This window comes from Strongylocentrotus purpuratus, unplaced genomic scaffold, assembly GCF_000002235.5.
Source record: "Strongylocentrotus purpuratus isolate Spur 01 unplaced genomic scaffold, Spur_5.0 spur5_scaffold_3, whole genome shotgun sequence".
Lineage (NCBI taxonomy): Eukaryota > Metazoa > Echinodermata > Echinoidea > Camarodonta > Strongylocentrotidae > Strongylocentrotus > Strongylocentrotus purpuratus.
This window is the reverse complement of record NW_022145609.1, coordinates 35,068,397-35,088,365: the sequence shown is the minus strand read 5'-3', so window position 1 is coordinate 35,088,365 and position 19,969 is coordinate 35,068,397. Positions and strand designations below refer to the sequence as shown.

The window sequence follows — 19,969 nt, the reverse complement described above, 5'->3', positions numbered from 1 at the left end:
AGTTGCAATAGTGTGTTTAGATATTAGTCTGTATCCACAACAAAGTACATGAACTTGTATAATCTTCTTGTATACAACTCACAATGCACAATATAAAGTTGCAATAGTGTGTTTTTACTATCTGTTTAGTTCATATTTACATCTGTACCAATGTACCAATATTCATCTGCTTGTCTTTTACATATTTGTACAATATCGTTGCTAGCTAATAATAAGCCAGTGTTTATATTGCTATTTGAAATTGTAATCCTTTAAGATTCAATTATATGTTTATTCCCCTAACGATGTACTACTAAATTTGGATATTGCACAAATGAATTTTTTTCCAAAAAAAACTAACATTACAATTTCAATGTATGAGTAGAATTGTCTCTAAATCTGATTTTGGGGGATGGCGGGTGATTTGCAGCTAGGCACAAACCCTTGTTGGTCCTTTATAGCATGGCAGAGTGTCTGAGCTAGGAGACTATACAGAGACTGCAGTCAATAGATCATGTACTGGACCTGCTCCTGACACAACCAGAGAATGACAAAGTTAGGCTCTGCTCAAGATTTGAAGTGTTAAATGTTAGTCTGTGCACGCAGACTAGGCAATAGAGGACTACACGTACATGTATTTCAAAATGAGGGTCCATGTTCTTTTTAAGATCAGATGTGAGAGAATATATGCATGATCAAATATGTTGTAAATACATTTAGAATTGAAATGTTTCATTTCCTGTATAGATAATAAAAATAAAATTCATTTATTGGCATATTGTCTTGTATGTTTCCATTAAATGTACTTGTGCCAAGGTTGTGCTAAGAAGCCTGGCTGTTTTATAAGCTCAAGAGATGTGCAAGTTCTAGAGAGCCTATAAATCAGCCAGACCTCGAATATTAAAGCAGTCGATATGTCTTTTATATGCCGAACTGAAACAAAAATCTACCCAGTATTCTTACCTTATCATTTTATTGAGTAAAGATTGGTTAAAACATCACGGAAAATCTGAGAAAATGTTTGTTTATCTTTGCTGGAAAAATGACTGAAAGTTTCAATCATTTCGGGAATTGCATACAAAAATCACTGTATGGCTTCCGCGCTCGCACAAAGGAAATTTTTAACACGTAAACCAATAGGTATAGCAGCAAAATTTTACTATTTTCATGGTAACCAGAATTTCGAGGGAACTCACTCTAAACTTTGACTATTAACTGGTATTGGCATTTTTCGTTTCTTTGTGGGAATGGCTAAAATCACGACTCCAATTTCGACCAATCAGATGGTTGAATTTCTTAAGTGAGGTATATAACATGAGTTAATGCCCTTCTGGCTAGATATATATAAATGATTAATTCGTATACTAAATCTGAGACCAGTAACATAAAAATTGACTGACAATCAACCACTGTATCTCCAATCTGCAATTCTGCAAATTGTGTCTCGTGCATTTGTAACATAAAATTAATTGTAAGATTCTACATGTACATGTTGTATTTATTGTAAAATTATGAAGTTGTGCAGGCGATACAATTAAGTTGGGGGGAGACTCATTCACCTACTATGAATAACGACACCTCTATGGATAGAATCCACTCATGCTGGTACAAAATTGAGCAGACCATATAGCAGTTTTTTATTTCTTAGTTATATAAGGTTTGACTGCAAAGTAAGACTAACGTTACAAGATCCATTACTTCTACCTCCTTGTTCTACTATCACAAAGAGGATTAATGATAATGGGATAATACTTTTAACAGAAATATATCAATGTTTAGTTATTGTCGTTGTCATCGGTTATTCTTTGTATACTTACAAGAGATATTTAACTGACGTTGAAGAAATGGGTGATAACTATTGTCTGTTTTCAAGCAATTCATGTGAGTGGAAATGTGTTTAAACTAGTGTTATGGTTAAAAGCTAATAGGGAATTCAGGTGCAAAAAATTGTTATTCTGATATCTCACCTATACATTTGTCTGGGGTTTAAGGAAATCGAGAAAAGCATAATCTAACCGAGTTTAATAGGCCTTTAACGAATTGAGACAGAAGCAACTACAACTAATATGTAATCATTTATTAATGTCCAGATGAGATCACGTCTAGAATATGTTATTCGTCAACCTGGAACTCTATCTCATAGACCAGAGCATGTCCGTTGTTGAAGGCGTAGAGTCGCTGGTCCCTCGGGTTGTACTTGAGCGCCCTGGTCGCCAAGTACTTGCTGTCGAAAGGGACGTTGAGTGTTGTGGACGTCTGGGTGGTCGTGTCGTACATCATCACGATCCGGCCATCGTGCTTGTTGAACGAATCAGTGCAGTAGAGCTTCCCACATACCATGAAACACTCGCCGAAGTTGGCCTTGAGTGTGTTGGTGTTGTAGGTCTCCTCAACCTCCAAAGTCAAGGGGTCGATCTTGCTAACGGACATGAGTCCGCTGTTGGTAGACTTCCCGTAGATCACCCACAGGCCCTGCTCATCGACAGCAAAGTCCATGCTCGTGTAGCCCCCGGAGAGATAAACATAATTTGTTTTATACCCCGCATTCGGAAGGGCTCGTTGGTTGGTGACAGATCCTTCTCTGTAGTCGTATCTTATGATGGTTGCAGACCCATACATGTTATAGAACAGTGCGCCGTTGTATGCAACCACACTGCAACCTTCCAGTGTGTATCCAGGTAAATAGGTCTCATGAATGCCTTCCGTCTGGAATTGCTCAATAGATAGGTAACGTAGGATAGACGAAGCTGTAGTAACCCCCCTAAGAAATAAAAGATAAAATATTTTGACTAATTTCAAGAGTTACAACTATAGTGATTAATCATTCTGACGGGTGGTAACCTTCTATTGTTATGAAAGCATTCCAAATTAAGGGAAGTAACATTTAAAAAACCTGGTGGGGCTAAGACGTCATTTTTGTGTGCGTTTTTGTGTGCGTTTTTGTAATGATTTTAAAGTGCACAATTTCCTAAAGTTCGGTTTCTTTCCTCCCACGTATTATGTTGCTTCAGAATATCAATATTTCGCGCCCCAGTATAGGATATAAACCCCTCCAAAATAGTTAAGAAATCCAAGTTTGATGGATTATATCTCACTTGTGGTATAATCATAGCCAGAGGAGGCCCTCCCGGGAGCAGAGGGGGCACAGTGCCCCCCCCCCCCCCCCCACCTTTTCAACCACCCGAAAAGTGCCTCTTTTTACATAGGAAAAGCGCCCCTTTAACTTTTTAAGAAGTGCCCTTTTTTACATAGGAATAGTGCCCCGTTTACTTTGACAAGTGCCCCTATTAATTTGTAAAAATGCCCCTTCCCCTTTTCAACTCTGATAAGTGCCCCTTTTCCTTCGACAAGTTCCCATTTTTCTTTGCAAAAAGTGTCCATTTTCCATTCTGATAAGTGCCCCTAGTTAGGTACGAGAAGTGCCTCTTTTGATAAGTGACCCCTTCACCTCTGATAATTGTCCTATTTAAATCTGAGAGGTGCCTCTTTTACTTTGACAAGTTCCCATTTTCCTTGTAAGAAGTGTCCCTTCCCCTTTTAAGAAGTGTCCCTACCCCTATTTAAACTCGGATAAGCGCACCTTATATTTTCACATGTGCCCTTTTTCTTTCTAATAAGTGCCCCTTTTCCTAATATTAAGTGCCCCATTAAAAAAGAGCCTTTTATCCTTCTCATAAGTGCCCCTTTTCTGGTAAATGACCCTTTTCATGTACGAGAAGTTACTCCTTTTCACTTCAGATAAGTGCCCCTTCACCTCCGGTAAATGCCCCTTTAAAATCTGATCGGTGCCCATTTTCTTTTAACTAATGCACATTTTCCTTTATTACAAGTGTCCCTTTTTTATTCACATAAGTGCCCCTTTTCACCTCTGATAATTTCCCTTTTAACAATATATAATAATAATATCTTATAAATGCCCCTATCAAAATCTGATGGGGGCCCCTTTTCCGTCGACAAATGCCGACAAATGCGACAAATTACCTATTCTCACGACCAACTCTCTTCATCCCTGGTGAGTGCCTCTTTTTGAGGGTGTAAGAAGTGCCCCATTTTCATCTCTGATAATTACTCTTTGTACGTTGGCACATGCTCCTTTTCTCTAAGTGTCCCCTTTTCCTCTCATCATGAAACGCGCCCTGGCTAATTTCAAGCGACTAAGAGCAATTTCCCCCAAAACTCACTCGCACGCATCTATGATGATTATCATAGAGGTATCTATGGTTATTATACAGTGCGTCCCAGAAAAAACGAAACCGAGAAGTATCGATGTTTTATCATAACTTAATCACAACCATAATTAATGAATGATACATATTTGGAAAGCTTAGAGTCTACTCTTTCAGTTGATGCTACTCGGATGATGCATATTACACGCATGAGTAATTAAAAGCAATTTGAAGGAAGGAAACCAAAAAGACATTTGGCGGGCGGTATCTGAATTTTGAAGATAAATTCACATTTCTAGAAAGTTGAGTTTCTGCCCTTTCATAAGACACCTCAATCAGGAAAAATGAGCGACGAATAACAAAGTTCTGTTTGTTTAAAGTAGCCTTTACATTTTCATAATTTTAACAAACGAATTCGTTTTCACTGGGTGCCTGCCGTAGCAAAAAGCAGATTTGACAAAAGGCTTGACTCCGTTTCGTTGACAATCAGCCATGCATAAAGACTCTCGTCTACGGCTGATTGTCGACGAAACGGAGTTAAATCTTTTGTTAATTTCGGCACGCCTCGGGCAATAGCACAATTCTAACCTTCCCTTGAGCGTATAAAAACAACTATTTCTCTCAAAGCAGTCATTAATACTATACTATTTTACCTTTGCATGTCGACACTGCCAGTGCCTTAAAAGGACGTGACACGTAGCAGTCCACTATGTCGAATATCTAAAAGTCCCTAATATAACTTACACCTGATACCAGGGCCTGTCCACGTCTACAATGGGGTCCATAAACCACACCCCTGTGGAAGCTAGATTACCCCTGAGTGTATACGGCTCTGATAACCCCCTGATGGTTCCACAAGAATCTATAAAGGAAAACATAATAATGATGATAATATTATAATGATTGTATGAGGATTCATCAACATCAATACTGTTCTTCCAGAGGGCCCTGGCATTACTTTTACCCCACCAATTGCCTGGTACCCATTTACACCTTGACGCCAGCCTGGGATTCGTACATTCAACCCTATGATTGAGCGTCAAGCGTCAACTTCCCCACTTATCAGAACCAGGGATGGAACGTTTCTTGCAGAAATTACTCTTTTTATATTGAAATTGATGTTTTAAACAGAGTTTTGTATTTCTCCTATATCTCGATTCAAATCTGACGATCTTCAGCCCACTATTATACACTCTTTAGTATCAATCTCTTTTGATTATGATTTGGGATACACCATTATACAGAATGAAACACACACCTTTTGTCTCAAAATTTTCCCATGGATATGGAAAACCGATTTCAGAATCCGGGTCATTGTCCGCCTCGCATTCGGCAATCTGTTGCTGAAGGTCAGCGATGTCGCGCAAGAGAGATTCGATGTCGCCATCGTTGTTGACTTCCAGGGAATCGAGGTTATAGCTGATGTTGGCAATCTACATAGCATAGCATTAAAATCAAGATAGGATTAATTAACACATTCATTGGCCTTAATCTTGACCTTTTATGTTTTACTGCGATTGGTCTCTACAAAATACAAGCATGCATACCATAAAATTGATGTAGCTTACTATGCAAATTATTTCTTTCGAGCTATTTTTCATTCGTACGGGACACATTGCATGGCGTCGCCCAAATAATGATAACAAGAAGGTTGAAATTAATAATATTGAATACTTTTTTTCCTTTATCTATATTCAGGCTTTTTTTCTTCTCACTTTCGTATAGTTAGATTTGGCTTTGGCTTCTTCTAATTTTGCCACAAATTCTTCCCTGTTATTCACATCTTTGTTTTCCTTCTTACTGCAATTATGTAAAAGATTACAAGTGCTTGACCAGTCTTAATTTCGCACTGACATTTAAATAAAAAAACTATTTTGCAAGCATTCGAAGAACGTCTCTCAGACTTCCGGTTTAGAAAACCTAAGCTTTGGTGAGGGTGTGTGTCAGTAAACATACATGTACGATGATGGGGCGATAACTGGAACTAAGTAGTCAAAGTTTTTAGGAAGTATTTTTTGTTTAATAAGTGATGGAACACAATAATTATTTATAACCATAACAACAATTACAGTAGCAATAATAATAATACATCCATAGACTGACAGAGGCTTTTCTCAAGAGGGTAGGAATTGTGGAAAGGGTTCAAATTAGATTATGTGCGGCCTGCAGATTAGTGGTATGGGTACTCACCTCCTCTCGTAGTTTGACGATGATAAATTGATCGGCATTCTGATCCTCAAGATAGCTGATGAGCGTTTCCATATCCTGAAGATCCATTCTGATGACGTCATACTCGGGGCTGGAGATGACGATCTTGTTGTCGATGATACGCTCTTTGATGGCGTTGATGTTGTCCATTTGTTCGTGCATGGCGATGATGTCTTCTCCTTGTTGATTGAACGTGACTCGCAGTGTTATCAACTCGACGTTGATATCCACTATCTGTCAATTATAGAAAACATAATAGCCCTCAAAATTGTACAATCTGCTGTGTCCAGGAATGCGAAAATGATTTTCCTATGCCTTTAATCGTATTAAAGGCATAGGAAAACTCGTAAGTTTAGTTCATTTCACTTATAAAAATTCACATCGACGGGAAAAAAGCAATGTCTATCAGTCCTCAGGAAAGTTGCATTGGTGTAGCCAAAGGAGTGCCCCCACCCGCGGTAATGATTATGTTTTGAGGGCACATTTTGCCTTTAATAAAACGTATTTTTCATAGGCTACTCCTCCAGTTTTGTTCAATCTGGGTAGTGGAATTAGGAGGTCAGTCTAGTTATAAAATCAACGTCTCTTCCATAACGAACGAATATGATTTTTCGTTTATTCTCAAAGTACAAAGTAAGTTTTCTTTCTCTTTTTGACTTTTTTCTTTTCCCATTATGACTAAATTTATTAAATGCCCGAACGATTTTTCATGGAACATCTGTCGAGGTGATCATAGTTCTCAGGACTCTGTTTCTTAAAATAAAAAGTGCTTTATAAATTATATCCAACTATTTTCATCAATATCATTTATTAAATGTGTTCATGAACACATCTAACTACTAAAATTCATTGTATTATGCTTTCCTAACAAAGATACTAATTGTTTTGGTCAAGTGCAAGATATTTACAACATGTAACAGAAAGAGTTGTTATACGTACGGTACATACCTGTTGATCGAGGTCGCGAATCATCTGCTGGAACTCCGCACTGCTTACCCCAGAACCACAGGATGAGCTTAATGATGACGTCACACCACACACACAATCGCCATTCTCTGTGACCGACGAATTCACGTGAGCGTATTCATTACACTACATGAAAATCAACATAAATAATTATATACATCTGAAAAATCATACAAGAGCTCCCCAGCGGAATAAGAATTAGATGTGGGCTACTCCCCCTCTCCCAAACAAAAAGTTCTATCGACGCCCCGAAACCCTTATACAACAATTACTTTCTGTTGAAATTTTATTTTAGTTTTCAAAAGCCGAAAAATATCCACACACAAAAAAATCCATCTGAGTTCAGTATTGGAAAGTTTGTTAGTATATCGTTAAAAATGCAATTCTTTTCAATCATGGGATTAGTGAAACGCTGAATATTGTGTGTAGCCATTTTGCTAGCTGGATACATCCAAGAACCACACCCTCCACACTAAAAAAAGAGTCATAATCCAAAAACAATTATACGAAGCGGGTAACATTGTTGCTCTAATGGGAGCTATAGTCTACTTTGATAATTCCTCGACTCTCTCTCTCTACTCTCATGTTGTAATATAATGTGTTTCGGAAGGGAAAGTCCTCCAGAATATCTCGTGAAATAAATATAGTTAATTTTTTAATTGAAATACATCAAATAAAAAATAAAACCACAATTGTGATGATATAGTAATAAACAACATAGAAAACGATTTCAACAATAGATTACGATCTATTCATCAAAACAATGAATATTTGGTATCACGTGAATTTAACTTTGCCTTGATTATTACGGATATCAGGACTTTTTGGCCTGATCATATTTTTGTAATAATAATTGATTGGAACATTCGTGTTTCCTTTTCAAAAGAACCCATACAAGGAGTAAAGAGAGTGGGAAAGGTAATTTAGAAGAACAACAAAAATCACAAGACAAAAGACATTTACCTGTGCGTTTGCATTCGACATGCACCTGAACGCGACGATAAACAGCATGGCGAGGGCGGCCGGTGATATCATTATGCGGGAAAACGCCATGATCGTCGATTCTAAAAGAGGGGAGGAACAAGAATATAGTAGCGTTCACTGGCGCTTGGCTGCTCTGTCTTTCGAACTCGAACTGTGTCTCGATTGCTTAATGGCAAGAAGTTAGTGGCCTCTTATTCTATTTTCCTTTTTCCACACGACACTATTTTCAACATTTTAGCAGTTAAAAAAAAACATACGCGGAAGGTCGTGTCATTGTGTTAAAGCTTTGCAGCTGGTATTGGTCTCACCAGGGGCGGATCCAGCCGGCGGCAGGGGAGGGGGCCCGATTCGTGAGAAAATATTTAGCGGCGAAACAGCCGGCCAATAATTCGCTCAGTGGAAGGGGGGGGGGGGGGGGGTAGTGAGCACTAATTTTTTTCTTTGGCCCTCAAAAATTTGAAAAATTGCACCTCTCCCCCCCCCCCCCCCCCCCTTGAGCGCCAGGGAGGGGGGCCTATCTCAAAAAAAAAGTAAAATTAACGTGAGAACCTAGCCAGCTGAGGAACTATTTTTATGGCTTTTATAGCTTGATGGTTATGATCAAGGGCCATTAACGAAATCGTGCAATGAATACGCATAATCTAAATAATGGTGAGAACTTAGCCTGCTGAGTAATAAATTACTTGATTTCAACATTCATGATCGCTGATGGTGTGAAAACTTATCGTTGAGGCAGGTTTTCAAAATAAATTATAAGGACTGCCCTCTTTACCTCTCCCTCCGCGCTTTTCACGCATGTCGGAAAAATTAATTCATGATTTAAAAGGCGGATGCCAGATATCAAAGCCTCATATTGCCTTGCAATGCCTCGCAATCTACACACTGAAATCACGTGTTTTCAACAACATTAAGAGGACTTCTCATAAGAAGCTGGCAAGATGGCAACGAAACCGATAGTTGCGATGCTCATGTTGTTTCTCCTGTGTTACACCTCGGAAGTCTCAGCACAGGTAAATGATACTTTAACAACTGATTGTGTCATTTTATTGTTTTCATTGTATTGATAATTAAACATTTGCCAGGCGAGACGAATTCCAATAAAATCTGTAGAAAATGACAAAATTAACTATGATATTTGCGCGATCCCGGATTTCCAGGACGAAATTAAAGTGCACAAAGATGAATTCGAATGAATACAGTTTCAAAATAGACAGGGAAACCTATATTGCGCAGCCAGTTGACGGGAAACTTCAATCGTGGTTACCTTGCTAAATTACTTGACCATACTTTATCTGCACAGTTTTCGTCAATGTTTGGCAACAGTTCGAGGAAAAAGTGAATAGAAAATCACTGCTCAAAATTAAATTCGAGCTATACCATCCGATTGCAATGCTCCCTTGCAATTTTTTTAAATGGGTAACATGCATAAGAAATGTTTATATTATCTTTGTAGAGTTCAAAATTGCCATGATAATAATAATAATAATAAGACCGCTCCTTCCCTTCGGTCCCTTCCCTTGTTTACATAGATACGTTTAAGTGGTTAGAGGCAAAGTGTCATAGTTTGCCAAATGCCCCAAAATCCATAGATATAATGCCACCGTTCAAGATTAACTGTATTTCAGACCAGTAATTGACCTATATAGCTTAAGATTTCTTTGTTTAAAGTAATGTTGTTTTTTCATTCGCTTTATCCCCTTTTAGTGCATCGAATACTCTGTTTTGGGGAGTGGAGAAAGCATGTATGATTCATGCATCTGTGATATCCAAGTGGGATCTGTTCCAGGATGCTCCAACCCTCCAAGCCCAGCTGAACTTAACCAGATAGAATATATACAGGCTCAGGTAAGACAGCAGCATCACCTCGGAGAAATATTTGTGATATTGGGAGAAATAGAAAATGAAATTCTTATTTTCCCACCATGATAGAACGGGAGGGAACTAATGAGTCGCCGACAAGAAACTCAATGAAAAAAAAAAGATGAAAGGAGGGGGGGGGGTGGGTGGGTTCCGCATTTTCAGTCATCGAAATGTTATTTGCCCATTGGTATGATAGGCGGGCATTCCCTCTTCGCACGCAAGGGGGACATTTATCTAAATTTCGCTTACAAGCGAAAAAAATGGTCATCAGGTATTCTGTGTGCACGTTTTTATTAAAGGGGGTGCTATCGCATCCATCGCACCCCTGCCAACGGGCCTGTTCACACAATTGAAAAGAATTTCTGATAATTAATTCATTTCAATAACTCGCCGACCCTTCTTATCACTTTTATTAATTTGAAATGTGCGAATATTACGACGTATGATTTAAAATATTGGCAACAATAATAGATGATCAAATATTTCATAAAGGGGATCCTTTAGTCTCATTATTCACGGAACATGTTTTCTATGGGGATATTCGGTATTGAAATTTAAATCGATTTATATTTCATTTTTAAAATAATTACAGGTAAGTTGTGCTGGTCCTGACATGCAGGGGCGTCGCTAGACCTTTTCAGTGGGGGGGGGGGGGGGGGGGGGGGTGTAGAGGCCAACGATAACCGACAAAACTACCACCAATTACCGACAAAATTAAATGTCCAATATCTCCGCGCGAAGCGCGGAAGCTTAGACGTTTCCTTAAATTATTAGGAAAATAAGACGATTAATTGTACCGTTTTCGACTGTTAATCCTGGGCTGAATGAAGTCCCCCCCCCCCCCCTCCTGCGCAAAGCGCGGAAGCTTTGATGTTTCATTAAATTATGAGAAAAAGCAGACGATTCGGTGTACTGTTCTCGACTCTTAATCTTTATCTGAATGAAGCTTCCCCCTCCCACACGAAGCGCGGAAGTTTTGACGTTTCATCACAATATAGAGAAAGGAAGACGATTCGTCGTACCGTTTTCGACTCTTAATAAGTCCTATTCATCTCAATTCAGATCCCCCCTCTCGCGCGAAAGCTTTGACGTTTCCTCATATTATTAAAGAAAGAAGACGATTCGCTGTACCGTTTTCGACTCTAAATAAGCCCTATTAATTTTGTCTGAATTCAGTGTTCCCCTCTCGCGCGAAGCGCGAAAGCTTTGACGTTTCCTTAAATTATTAGAGAAAGAAGACGATTCGCTGTACCGTTTTCGACTCTAAATAAGCCCTATTAATTTTGTCTGAATTCAGTGTTCCCCTCTCGCGCGAAGCGCGGAAGCTTTGACGTTTCCTTAAATTATTAGAGAAAGAAGACTATTCGTTGTACCGTTCTCGACTCGTCTAAATGAAGTTATCCCCTTCCGCGCGAAGCGCGGAATTTTTGGCGTTTCATCACGACAATATAGAGAAAGGAAGACGATTCCTCGTACCGTTTTCGAATCTTATTAAGCCCTATTCATCTGAATTCGGTTCCCCCCACGCGCGAAGCGCGAAAGCTTTGACATTTCCTCAAATTATGAGAGAAAGAACACGATTCGTGGTACCGTTTTTGACTTTTAATTTTGTCTGAATTCAGTTTCCCATTGTCGCGCAAAGCGCGGAAACTTTTTTTCCTTCCCCCTTTTCTCTTTTTCCCGACGGCAAGCAATTTTACCGACAATATCCTGACAGGTGGGGGTGTCGCACCCCCCACACCCCCCCCCCCCCTTTGGCGACGCCCCTGCTGACATGACGGAGGGATGGGCACTAATCTTCCAAATTTTAGTTTTTAATTATGTATTAGATTGCCAGTGAACCTCCGCTTAAATAGTTAGCCTGGCAAACCTAAGCTATCCATGATGATCTGGTGAAAGTGACTACGATTCCTATTTTTGCAATATCAAACAAAGTAGTTCTTTTTTCTGGTTTGATTGTTCGTTTTTTAATACTTTTTCACCAATGATTCGCTTGTATATAATTTGTATGATCATTATATTTCATTATTGTGTTTGTTATATCTGTTTTGTTATATGTTATGCTTTTAAGAAATCATTACAAATTTTGTATGTGTGTGGGGGGGGGGTGGAGAAAACAAAGAAGAATTACGAGATAGAAGTCTGGGAGAAGGATCATGTAATCTTCTTTTTCATGTTGACCCCCCACCTCCTAATTTCCTTCTCTCTCTCTCTCTCTCTCTCTCTCTCTCTCTCTTTCTCTCTCTCTCTCTCTCTCTCTCTCTCTCTCTCTCCCCCCCCTCTCTCTCTCTCTCTCTCTCCCCCCTCTCTCTCTCTCTCTCTTGATTACTGTTTTTGTGGGGTGGGGTGCCTCTCCCGGACGCATGCACGCCTCTAACAATTTGTAATAATTTCAATTCAACTCGACTTCCTTGAACTTAGTATGTTCTCTTGCATAGGTCACGAACATTAGCATTCGCATCGACGAAGTGAAGGTGAATGTCGAGACGAACACGGTCGAGATCGAGAAGACACAAGCCAACCTCGATGCCATCACATACAAGCTTGAGCGCATCGAGAATGGTGATCTTAAGGTCAACCGACCAGAGTTTGAACTGATCATGGAAGAGATTGATAAACTGGAACTGGTCCTGGAATTGTTAGAGGTGGAGAGAACCAACAATCTGGATGCTGTCGCACAGTTGGAAACAGAGGTACTGAGAAACAAAAGAAACAAAAAAGATACTTTAATACTGAATATCTAACTATTTTTAAAAAAAGAGTGGTGCCGGGGTATTGACGTGGAGAGTTGCGGACCCCCAAAAAAGGAAGCGGGCGGGGACACTGAACATTTATATTTTGTTAAATGGCCTAATAGGCCTTTGTATCATTTTCATCTTTACATCCGATTTAAAGTATCCTTGTAAATAGCAGGAAATACTCAAGGACGTATATATAGGAGAATTACTGGAGTAGTGTTGAATCTAGGGAGCGTAACTATGCCGTGCCTTCTACCCCCTTTGAAAAAAATGTAGTACACACACAGAATATGCTCGAAATGTTTTTTTTTGGGGGGGGGTGGGTCGCCATCCACCCCCCCCCCCCCCAAACCAACCATTATACAAAGTCCTGGATCACCCAAGTGCATAATATATTCTCGTTCCTTGACAGCTCAAAGCCGTGCAGACATTACTGTACGATCTGAAGAAGACCCAGAATGTTGAGATTCTGCTAGAACAGATCGAGGCACTGGAGGAGGACCTGGCACAATGCGAGGCGAACGTGCAGCCGACCCCACTACCTGGCTCAGGAGACGACTTCTTGTTTGTGCCATGGGAGGACGTTGCTAATCAAGGTATAGAAACCCATGAAATTGAGAAAAAGTGAGATCAAAATGGGGATGTGATAATAAGAGATGTGGCAAGAGAAAATGGGGAGAGAGAGAAGAGGGAGGGAGGGAGGGAGGGAGGAGAGAGAGAGAGAGGGGGGGGGGGGGGGGGGAGAGAGATGATAGTTATAACCCGATAATGTGAATGAGGTTTAATTTTGTATCCACCGTTACGACCGGTCCCTACATTATGTTAATGACACCAAGCCCCTCCATATCTTGCCCAGTCTACTTCAATCAAATGGGTTGGTGAATCCAATTCCGAAGTTGCCCCTTTTTATTTCTAATAGGTGCCTGTTCCATAAGATGAGGGTTCTCTTGATTTAGTTTTGAAATGTATAACACTGTTCCCGAGGATGTTACCCCAAGATCCCAGGAGAAGGATTGAAATGTATATGATAAACTATGAATAAACCAAGAGCGGGGGGGGGGGGGCAGCACAGTGCCCCTCCACTTTTCGAGTACCCCTAAAGTGCCCCCTTTTACATAGAAAAGGTGGCCCCTTTTACTTAAAAAATTGCCCCTTTTTATTTTTAATAGGTGCCCGTTCGATAACATAAGTGCCCCTCCACCAATGATAATTGCCCCTATTCAAATTTGAGAGGTGCCCTTTTCTTTTGTAATAAATGCCCCTTTTTATCCTTAATGAGTGCCCCTACTCCGCTCTCATATGTGCCTTCTTTTATTTTTACACATGCCCCTTTGTTTATTTAATAAGTGCCCTTTTTGCTCCTTTTCTTTTATAAAGAGCCACTTCCCTCTTTCATAAATTCTCCTCACACGAATGCTAAATGCCTCTATTAAAATCTCACAGGTGCCCCTTTTTCGACAAAGGCCCTTTTACCTTCGTAATAAGTGCCTATTTTCCTTCGTAATAAGTGCTCCTAGTCATCTCATGTGAGTGTCACTTTTCAGGTACAAGAAATGCCCCTTATATCACCTCTGATAAGGTCCCCTTCACCTCTTATAATTTCCTCTTTTCAAATCTAAGAGGTGTCCCATTTATTTTGAAAGTTCTAAGTGCCTCTTTTCATCTCCGGTGAGTGCCCTTATTCAAGTTAGAAAGGTGCCCCTTTTAAATTTGTAATAAGTGCCCCTTTACATCTCTGATAGATGCCCCTTTTATTTTGAAGCGTGTTCCTATCCTTTCTAATTAGTGCCATATTCCTCCTGATAATTGTCCCTTTTCCTTTGTATTAAGTGCCCCGTTTCCGTTCTCATACGTGCCCTTTTTTTAATCTCTGGTGAGTGTTCCTTATCAGGTGCAAGTAGTGCCATATTTTCAACTCTGGTGATTCCGATTTTTACTTTGACACGCGCTCCTTTTCTTAACTTTTAACTTTGGGTATGTGCCACCTTTTCCTTTCACCATAAAATGTGCTTCTAATTTTAAGAGCAACTTTTTCTTCAATTTTACCCAAGACTCGCTACGCTCGCTTGTATTTTAAGTTAATATAACTTTGTTTCATATTAAAGTTTTTGTATAGTCTTTCATGAATAGGATTATTATTTTTTTCTTTATAAGATGTAACTTTTCGCACTGCGACCTCGCATATCTTAACATTTTAGCTCACTCGCAAATAAATATTTAGAACATCACACCCAACTGCAAAGTGTGATATAAAGTGATACTCTAATCACAATGTAGGGATACAAGGGCCTACCAACATCTGCTTAAGAGGTTTCCCTTTGTAGGTGCCCCCGTTTCCAGAAAGTGCCCTTTTTTATGTCCCCTCATTTTGAAAGACTTCCGCCGCCCAATGGTGTTTGTGACATGATTGTAATTTGATAATCAACAAAAAAGCCGAGTCGTAACAGTCAGGAGTAATTAAATTAAAAGCATGTACAATCTATAGTCTCATAGTTCAAAACACTCAATTACATAGTAAAACCGATAAGAGTTTGTCCCTGCAAACTTCCTCCCTCAGGCTCCCCCCCCCCCCTCCCCCCCCCTCTCTCTCTCTGTCTCTCTCTGTCTCTCTCTGTCTCTCTCTCTCTGTCTCTGTCTCTCTTTCTCTTTCTCATATATTGCTGTTTTATGTCACCAGGAGCTTTTAATTCTGAGCCCTCTCTTTTTTCTTCTCCAGCTCGGTATGTATTTTGTTTAATTGTCTCTATGTTGAATAAATAAAATGTATTTGAACTTCGGAACTTGCCATTACACCGACGTTGTTATCTCCCCTAATTAGATTCCTGCGCTCCCATATCTTCTCTTTCATCTTCCTACACGGTGCGCACTTCAACCTACACGAATGGGGCTTGGATGCGAGACCCACTGGTCGAACCTGACAAAATCTGGCACTTCAAATTTCATAGTTCGTGAGTAATCATTCTGATGTTGGAATTCTTATATTTTGTGTTTTTATTTGGGGTGGAAGGGGGTCGTTTCAGGCGTGATCATTGACTTAATCACAACATCCTACATGGAAAGCAACTGATTAATCAGTTATTGGATTTAGGCTTGGGCCCCGGCCCCCCCACTCAGGTTTCAAAATGACCGCATGCGTGTTGCCAAAATGTCCTTTTCGTAACAAAAGAAAAAGGTCGAGCCGTATTGACTTTACACACCGGACTTTTGCTGAAAAGGGGGGGATGCTGAAAAAGGCTCGTATACAAAAGAAAAAGGTCGAGCCGTATTGACTTTACACACCGGACTTTTGCTGAAAAGGGGGGGTCGGTTGGAACACGCATATGCGTACCCTAAATAACACTGAGTGGGGGGGGGGGGGGGGGCCGGGGCTTGGGCAGAGCCAGAGAGGAGTCCCTGCGTTTGAGTCTCTTTCGAGGGCAATGGTGTAGAATGTGGAAGGGGGGGGGGTACTTACCCCTCTATTCATTCGTCATAAAAATGGTGAGATAGGAAGAGAGAGTGGGAAGGATAAAATGGAAAAGGATGTCTAATCTCCCGACTCTCCCGTGTATTAGATCCATCTAATAAGACAATATTGACCCAATCCCCATGACTATAAAAGGGACTGTATAGGTATATATATATATATATATATATATATATATATTTTTTTTTTTTTTTTTGGGGGGGGGGGTCCCCATCTCGAATGGCTTTTCAACAAATTAAGCTCTGAATTGTAACTACGTTTACTAAGTTCATATAGCCCCCCCCCCCTCCCCACCCCCACTAGTGCAGCAAACACCATTTCTCCTTTCATAAATATTTATATTTCTAAAAAAATTGTGTTTTTAATTTTTTTCTTTTTAAGTTTATTATCATGCGAGGGATCCAAGTGAAGAATAACAGATAATTGTAATTTTAGAATGATGAAAATCTGCATTTTAAAGCACTGTATTATATACATCGTTGTAATGCAAAATAATCATATGTAATTGTAATTAGCCTTTTTTCGCTTGTGCGGTGTCTGGGTGGGGGGTGGGGCAGAAACAGATTATGCCCTCCGCTTGAATGATTGGGGGCCTCCGCCCCCTCTCCTACCCCCTAACCTCCTTCGTCTACCTCACTATTCCTCTGATAAGGAACGGTGCACATTTTGTAGTTATAAACCGCTTCACAATTTGCTTCACGACATAGTATAAGGAACACTAAAACAATAACATTTTATTTCAAAAACACTTCAAAATACCTTCAGGTACCCACTAACCTATCAAGTTCATGTTCGCCGTATTTAGGTCTATCTTCTGGGACTTTTCCTCATGAAAAGTGATGGATTAGAATGGATATCAAGAGGGTACTTTTATACTGTGTAAGCCAAGAAATGTTTTAGTGTGTACATTTTATCTCATTATTCTCTCCTTTACAGATGTCCTTCTAGCTCCATCTACAGATATATTGAGCGATACATCCTGTATGAGAGCTATGAGAGAGAAGCATCCTCGGAGGCACAGACTTTCAGTCTAACAACAAACTATGCCTTAGGTGGACCAGGTCTTGTAGCATACAACGGATCTATCTACTTCACCTACTACAACTCAAGGACAATGTACCGGTATGAGGTGGCCACAGGCACGACGGTCATTACCAAGAGTCTTGACGAAGCTGGCTATGGCAGTACTGCTGCCTATGAATACATGGGGCGTGCATGCAGTGCTATCGACTTTGCTGTGGATGAGAATGGACTATGGGTGATCTACGCAACAGCCAGCACGAGCATGAAACTCTCCCGATTGAATCCTTGGACCCTTGACATCGTACAGACATGGAGTCTCAACTACGCCAAGAGCAGCTTCGGAAACTGCTTCGTCATCTGCGCCAAGCTCTATTGCACCAACCACTACAGCGCTAAGGATTCCAAGATCTCCTTCATGTTTGATACCGTGGCGGGCGTGGTGAGCTCCCCAGACATCAGTCTTGGGATTCGCTATGGAGGACTGTATACCTTGGACTACAACCCACGGGACCAGAAGCTCTATGGATGGGATAATGGCAAGATGGTTCTCTACGATATCAGATTTGGAAACTAGTTTCAACATCCTACACATCCCCTTTTAAGGTAGTCTGTCCCTTTTGCAGGCTGAAAATATAAAATTATGTAAATCCTATGGCAAAAAAAGAGATAATCGTACCAACTAAAAACTCCCCTTAAGAGATTAGAACTGGTAATTGCCTCTATATGTGGAATTTTATCGAACGTCAGGAATTTTCCAAACGCAAATAATAGGCCTAGAAAGTTGTTGAGACCCATGTACTACATCTTTGTACGTTTTGTGCTGAATAAAAATTTAGTAAGTTTAATTTTAGTCATTATATAAAGGGGGTCATTGATGTGTACAAATGATAATGTACCCTTTACAGCTAATTTTATCTACATGTACATGTAATACAAACAAATTTTAAAATGTTAGTCAGTCACTAAACAGCGTCTGACAGAGAAGTCTAGAGAGTAAACGGTTTCCCTTGCATAACTAGGTCACTGCTAACGTTTAAATTTTACAGATAGGACATACATGACATACTCATGTTTCTTGCGTAGTTCTACATAATTTGATGTTGGCTGCAAAAAGGAAACACTACCTTTAAGGAACGGAATTGTTACTTCATTGATCTTTTGATTACTAGTGCATTATAAGTAAAAAATTATTTTCTCTCTAATTTTCAAGGCAAATTCTTCCCTTCAAGATTAATCTCAACACAGGGAATAGCTCTTTTCAATTTGTTGAATAAGTTACATAATTCAACCAGACTGATAACCGTGATGTACTCTGCAAAAAATGATAGTGGACAAAATTTAATACAAACCGTTAATAAAATATATACACTGGTATATTGAATAAATTGAAAATTATACTCTACCAAAATCAGGGCTACATACAACTCATATTTTGTTATTCCATCATCTGAATATACCTCAAAGATTTTTAAATATTTGTTAAAATAATTTTCACAGACCTGCTAAGCTCTACCCTAAAAAAAAAAGATCCAAATCTCATTAGTGAGCCAACAAGAGACAGTGGTATGTAACTTCCCCCAGCTCAGCACACGCTCACCAAAGAATTCCATTCTTTCATACAATACCTTCGTATTACCTTTCTGTTCCTGGTGATGCCACAGCATGTCTGACATAGCAACTCCTATGTTGTATAGACCATGCTCTTATGGTCTATTGTAAACAGGTGGTCAGCTCTCATAGTACATACCACTGTCTCTTGTTAGCTCACTAATGATTGACAGATGATGTCACAAGATGAATGGGATCTGGAGCTTTTTTTTAGGGTGGCGCTTAGCAGGTCTGAGAAAAATATTTTAACAAATATTTAAAAATCTATGAAATATATTCAGATGTTTGCATAACAAAATATGAGTTGTATGCAGCCCTGCACATCAACATGAATCAACTTATATTTGGATGTCACCTGACCGTTAACAGATTTCTTAAAGGGAAAGTCCACCCCCAAAATAAGTTTGTTTCGATAGAGGCAGAATAATAAGAAAATCAGGTGAGTGAAAGTTTGAGCAAATTCTGAATGAAAATAAGAAAGTTATGAATTATTGAAGTTGTGTTCAATCAAATACAAATTGGCAACTCTGTGACTTATTATACAAGCTCTCCTTCATTTGCTTTGTGCATAATATTCCATAAAATCATGTTTTCTTCGTTATTGATGACGGAATATATATTTGTTCCTTGCAGGGGGAGTATAGAAACATATTTGCAATTATTATATTTAGGGTGCATGTATGGTTGAAATTTTTCTTGAGGGAAAATGAAAATTTTAGATTTTTTTTAGTACTGAGCAAATGGAAGTTGAGCTCGCATGATACGTCATTGAGTTGCCAATTTGTGTTTGATTGATCACAACTTCAAAAATCCTAACTTCCTTATTTTTAATCGGAATTTGCTCAAACTTTCACTGACTTGTTTCTCTCATTTTTCTACTCCTATTAAAACTAACTTAATTTTAGGGTGGACTTCCCCTTTAAATGATTTATTAAAATTATTAACCAACTTTAAATGCAAGGTCTAAATCA

At 39.4% G+C, this 19,969-nt stretch overlaps 2 protein-coding genes across 3 annotated transcripts; one reads left to right on the top strand and one right to left on the bottom strand.

Annotated features, from left to right (window-relative positions):
- Nucleotides 1–1,456: 1,456 nt before the first annotated feature.
- On the bottom strand, nucleotides 1,457–8,474 carry AMAS4 (amassin 4). Of its 2 annotated transcripts, none has more exons than XM_011678954.2 (6): nucleotides 8,283–8,474; nucleotides 7,293–7,445; nucleotides 6,336–6,587; nucleotides 5,404–5,578; nucleotides 4,890–5,007; nucleotides 1,457–2,740 (listed from the first exon to the last, which is right to left on the bottom strand). In XM_011678954.2, exons 1-6 carry the CDS (start codon nucleotides 8,370–8,372, stop codon nucleotides 2,092–2,094), a joined length of 1,437 nt encoding a protein of 478 aa, XP_011677256.1. In that variant the 5' UTR covers nucleotides 8,373–8,474; the 3' UTR covers nucleotides 1,457–2,091.
- A 680-nt stretch (nucleotides 8,475–9,154) lies between these two features.
- On the top strand, nucleotides 9,155–18,044 carry AMAS2 (amassin-2). Its single transcript, NM_001079540.1, is given in 6 exon segments — nucleotides 9,155–9,313; nucleotides 10,008–10,148; nucleotides 12,602–12,856; nucleotides 13,314–13,497; nucleotides 15,720–15,849; nucleotides 17,304–18,044. Coding segments are annotated over 6 exon segments (1,443 nt in total). The 5' UTR covers nucleotides 9,155–9,241; the 3' UTR covers nucleotides 17,965–18,044.
- Nucleotides 18,045–19,969: the final 1,925 nt, after the last annotated feature.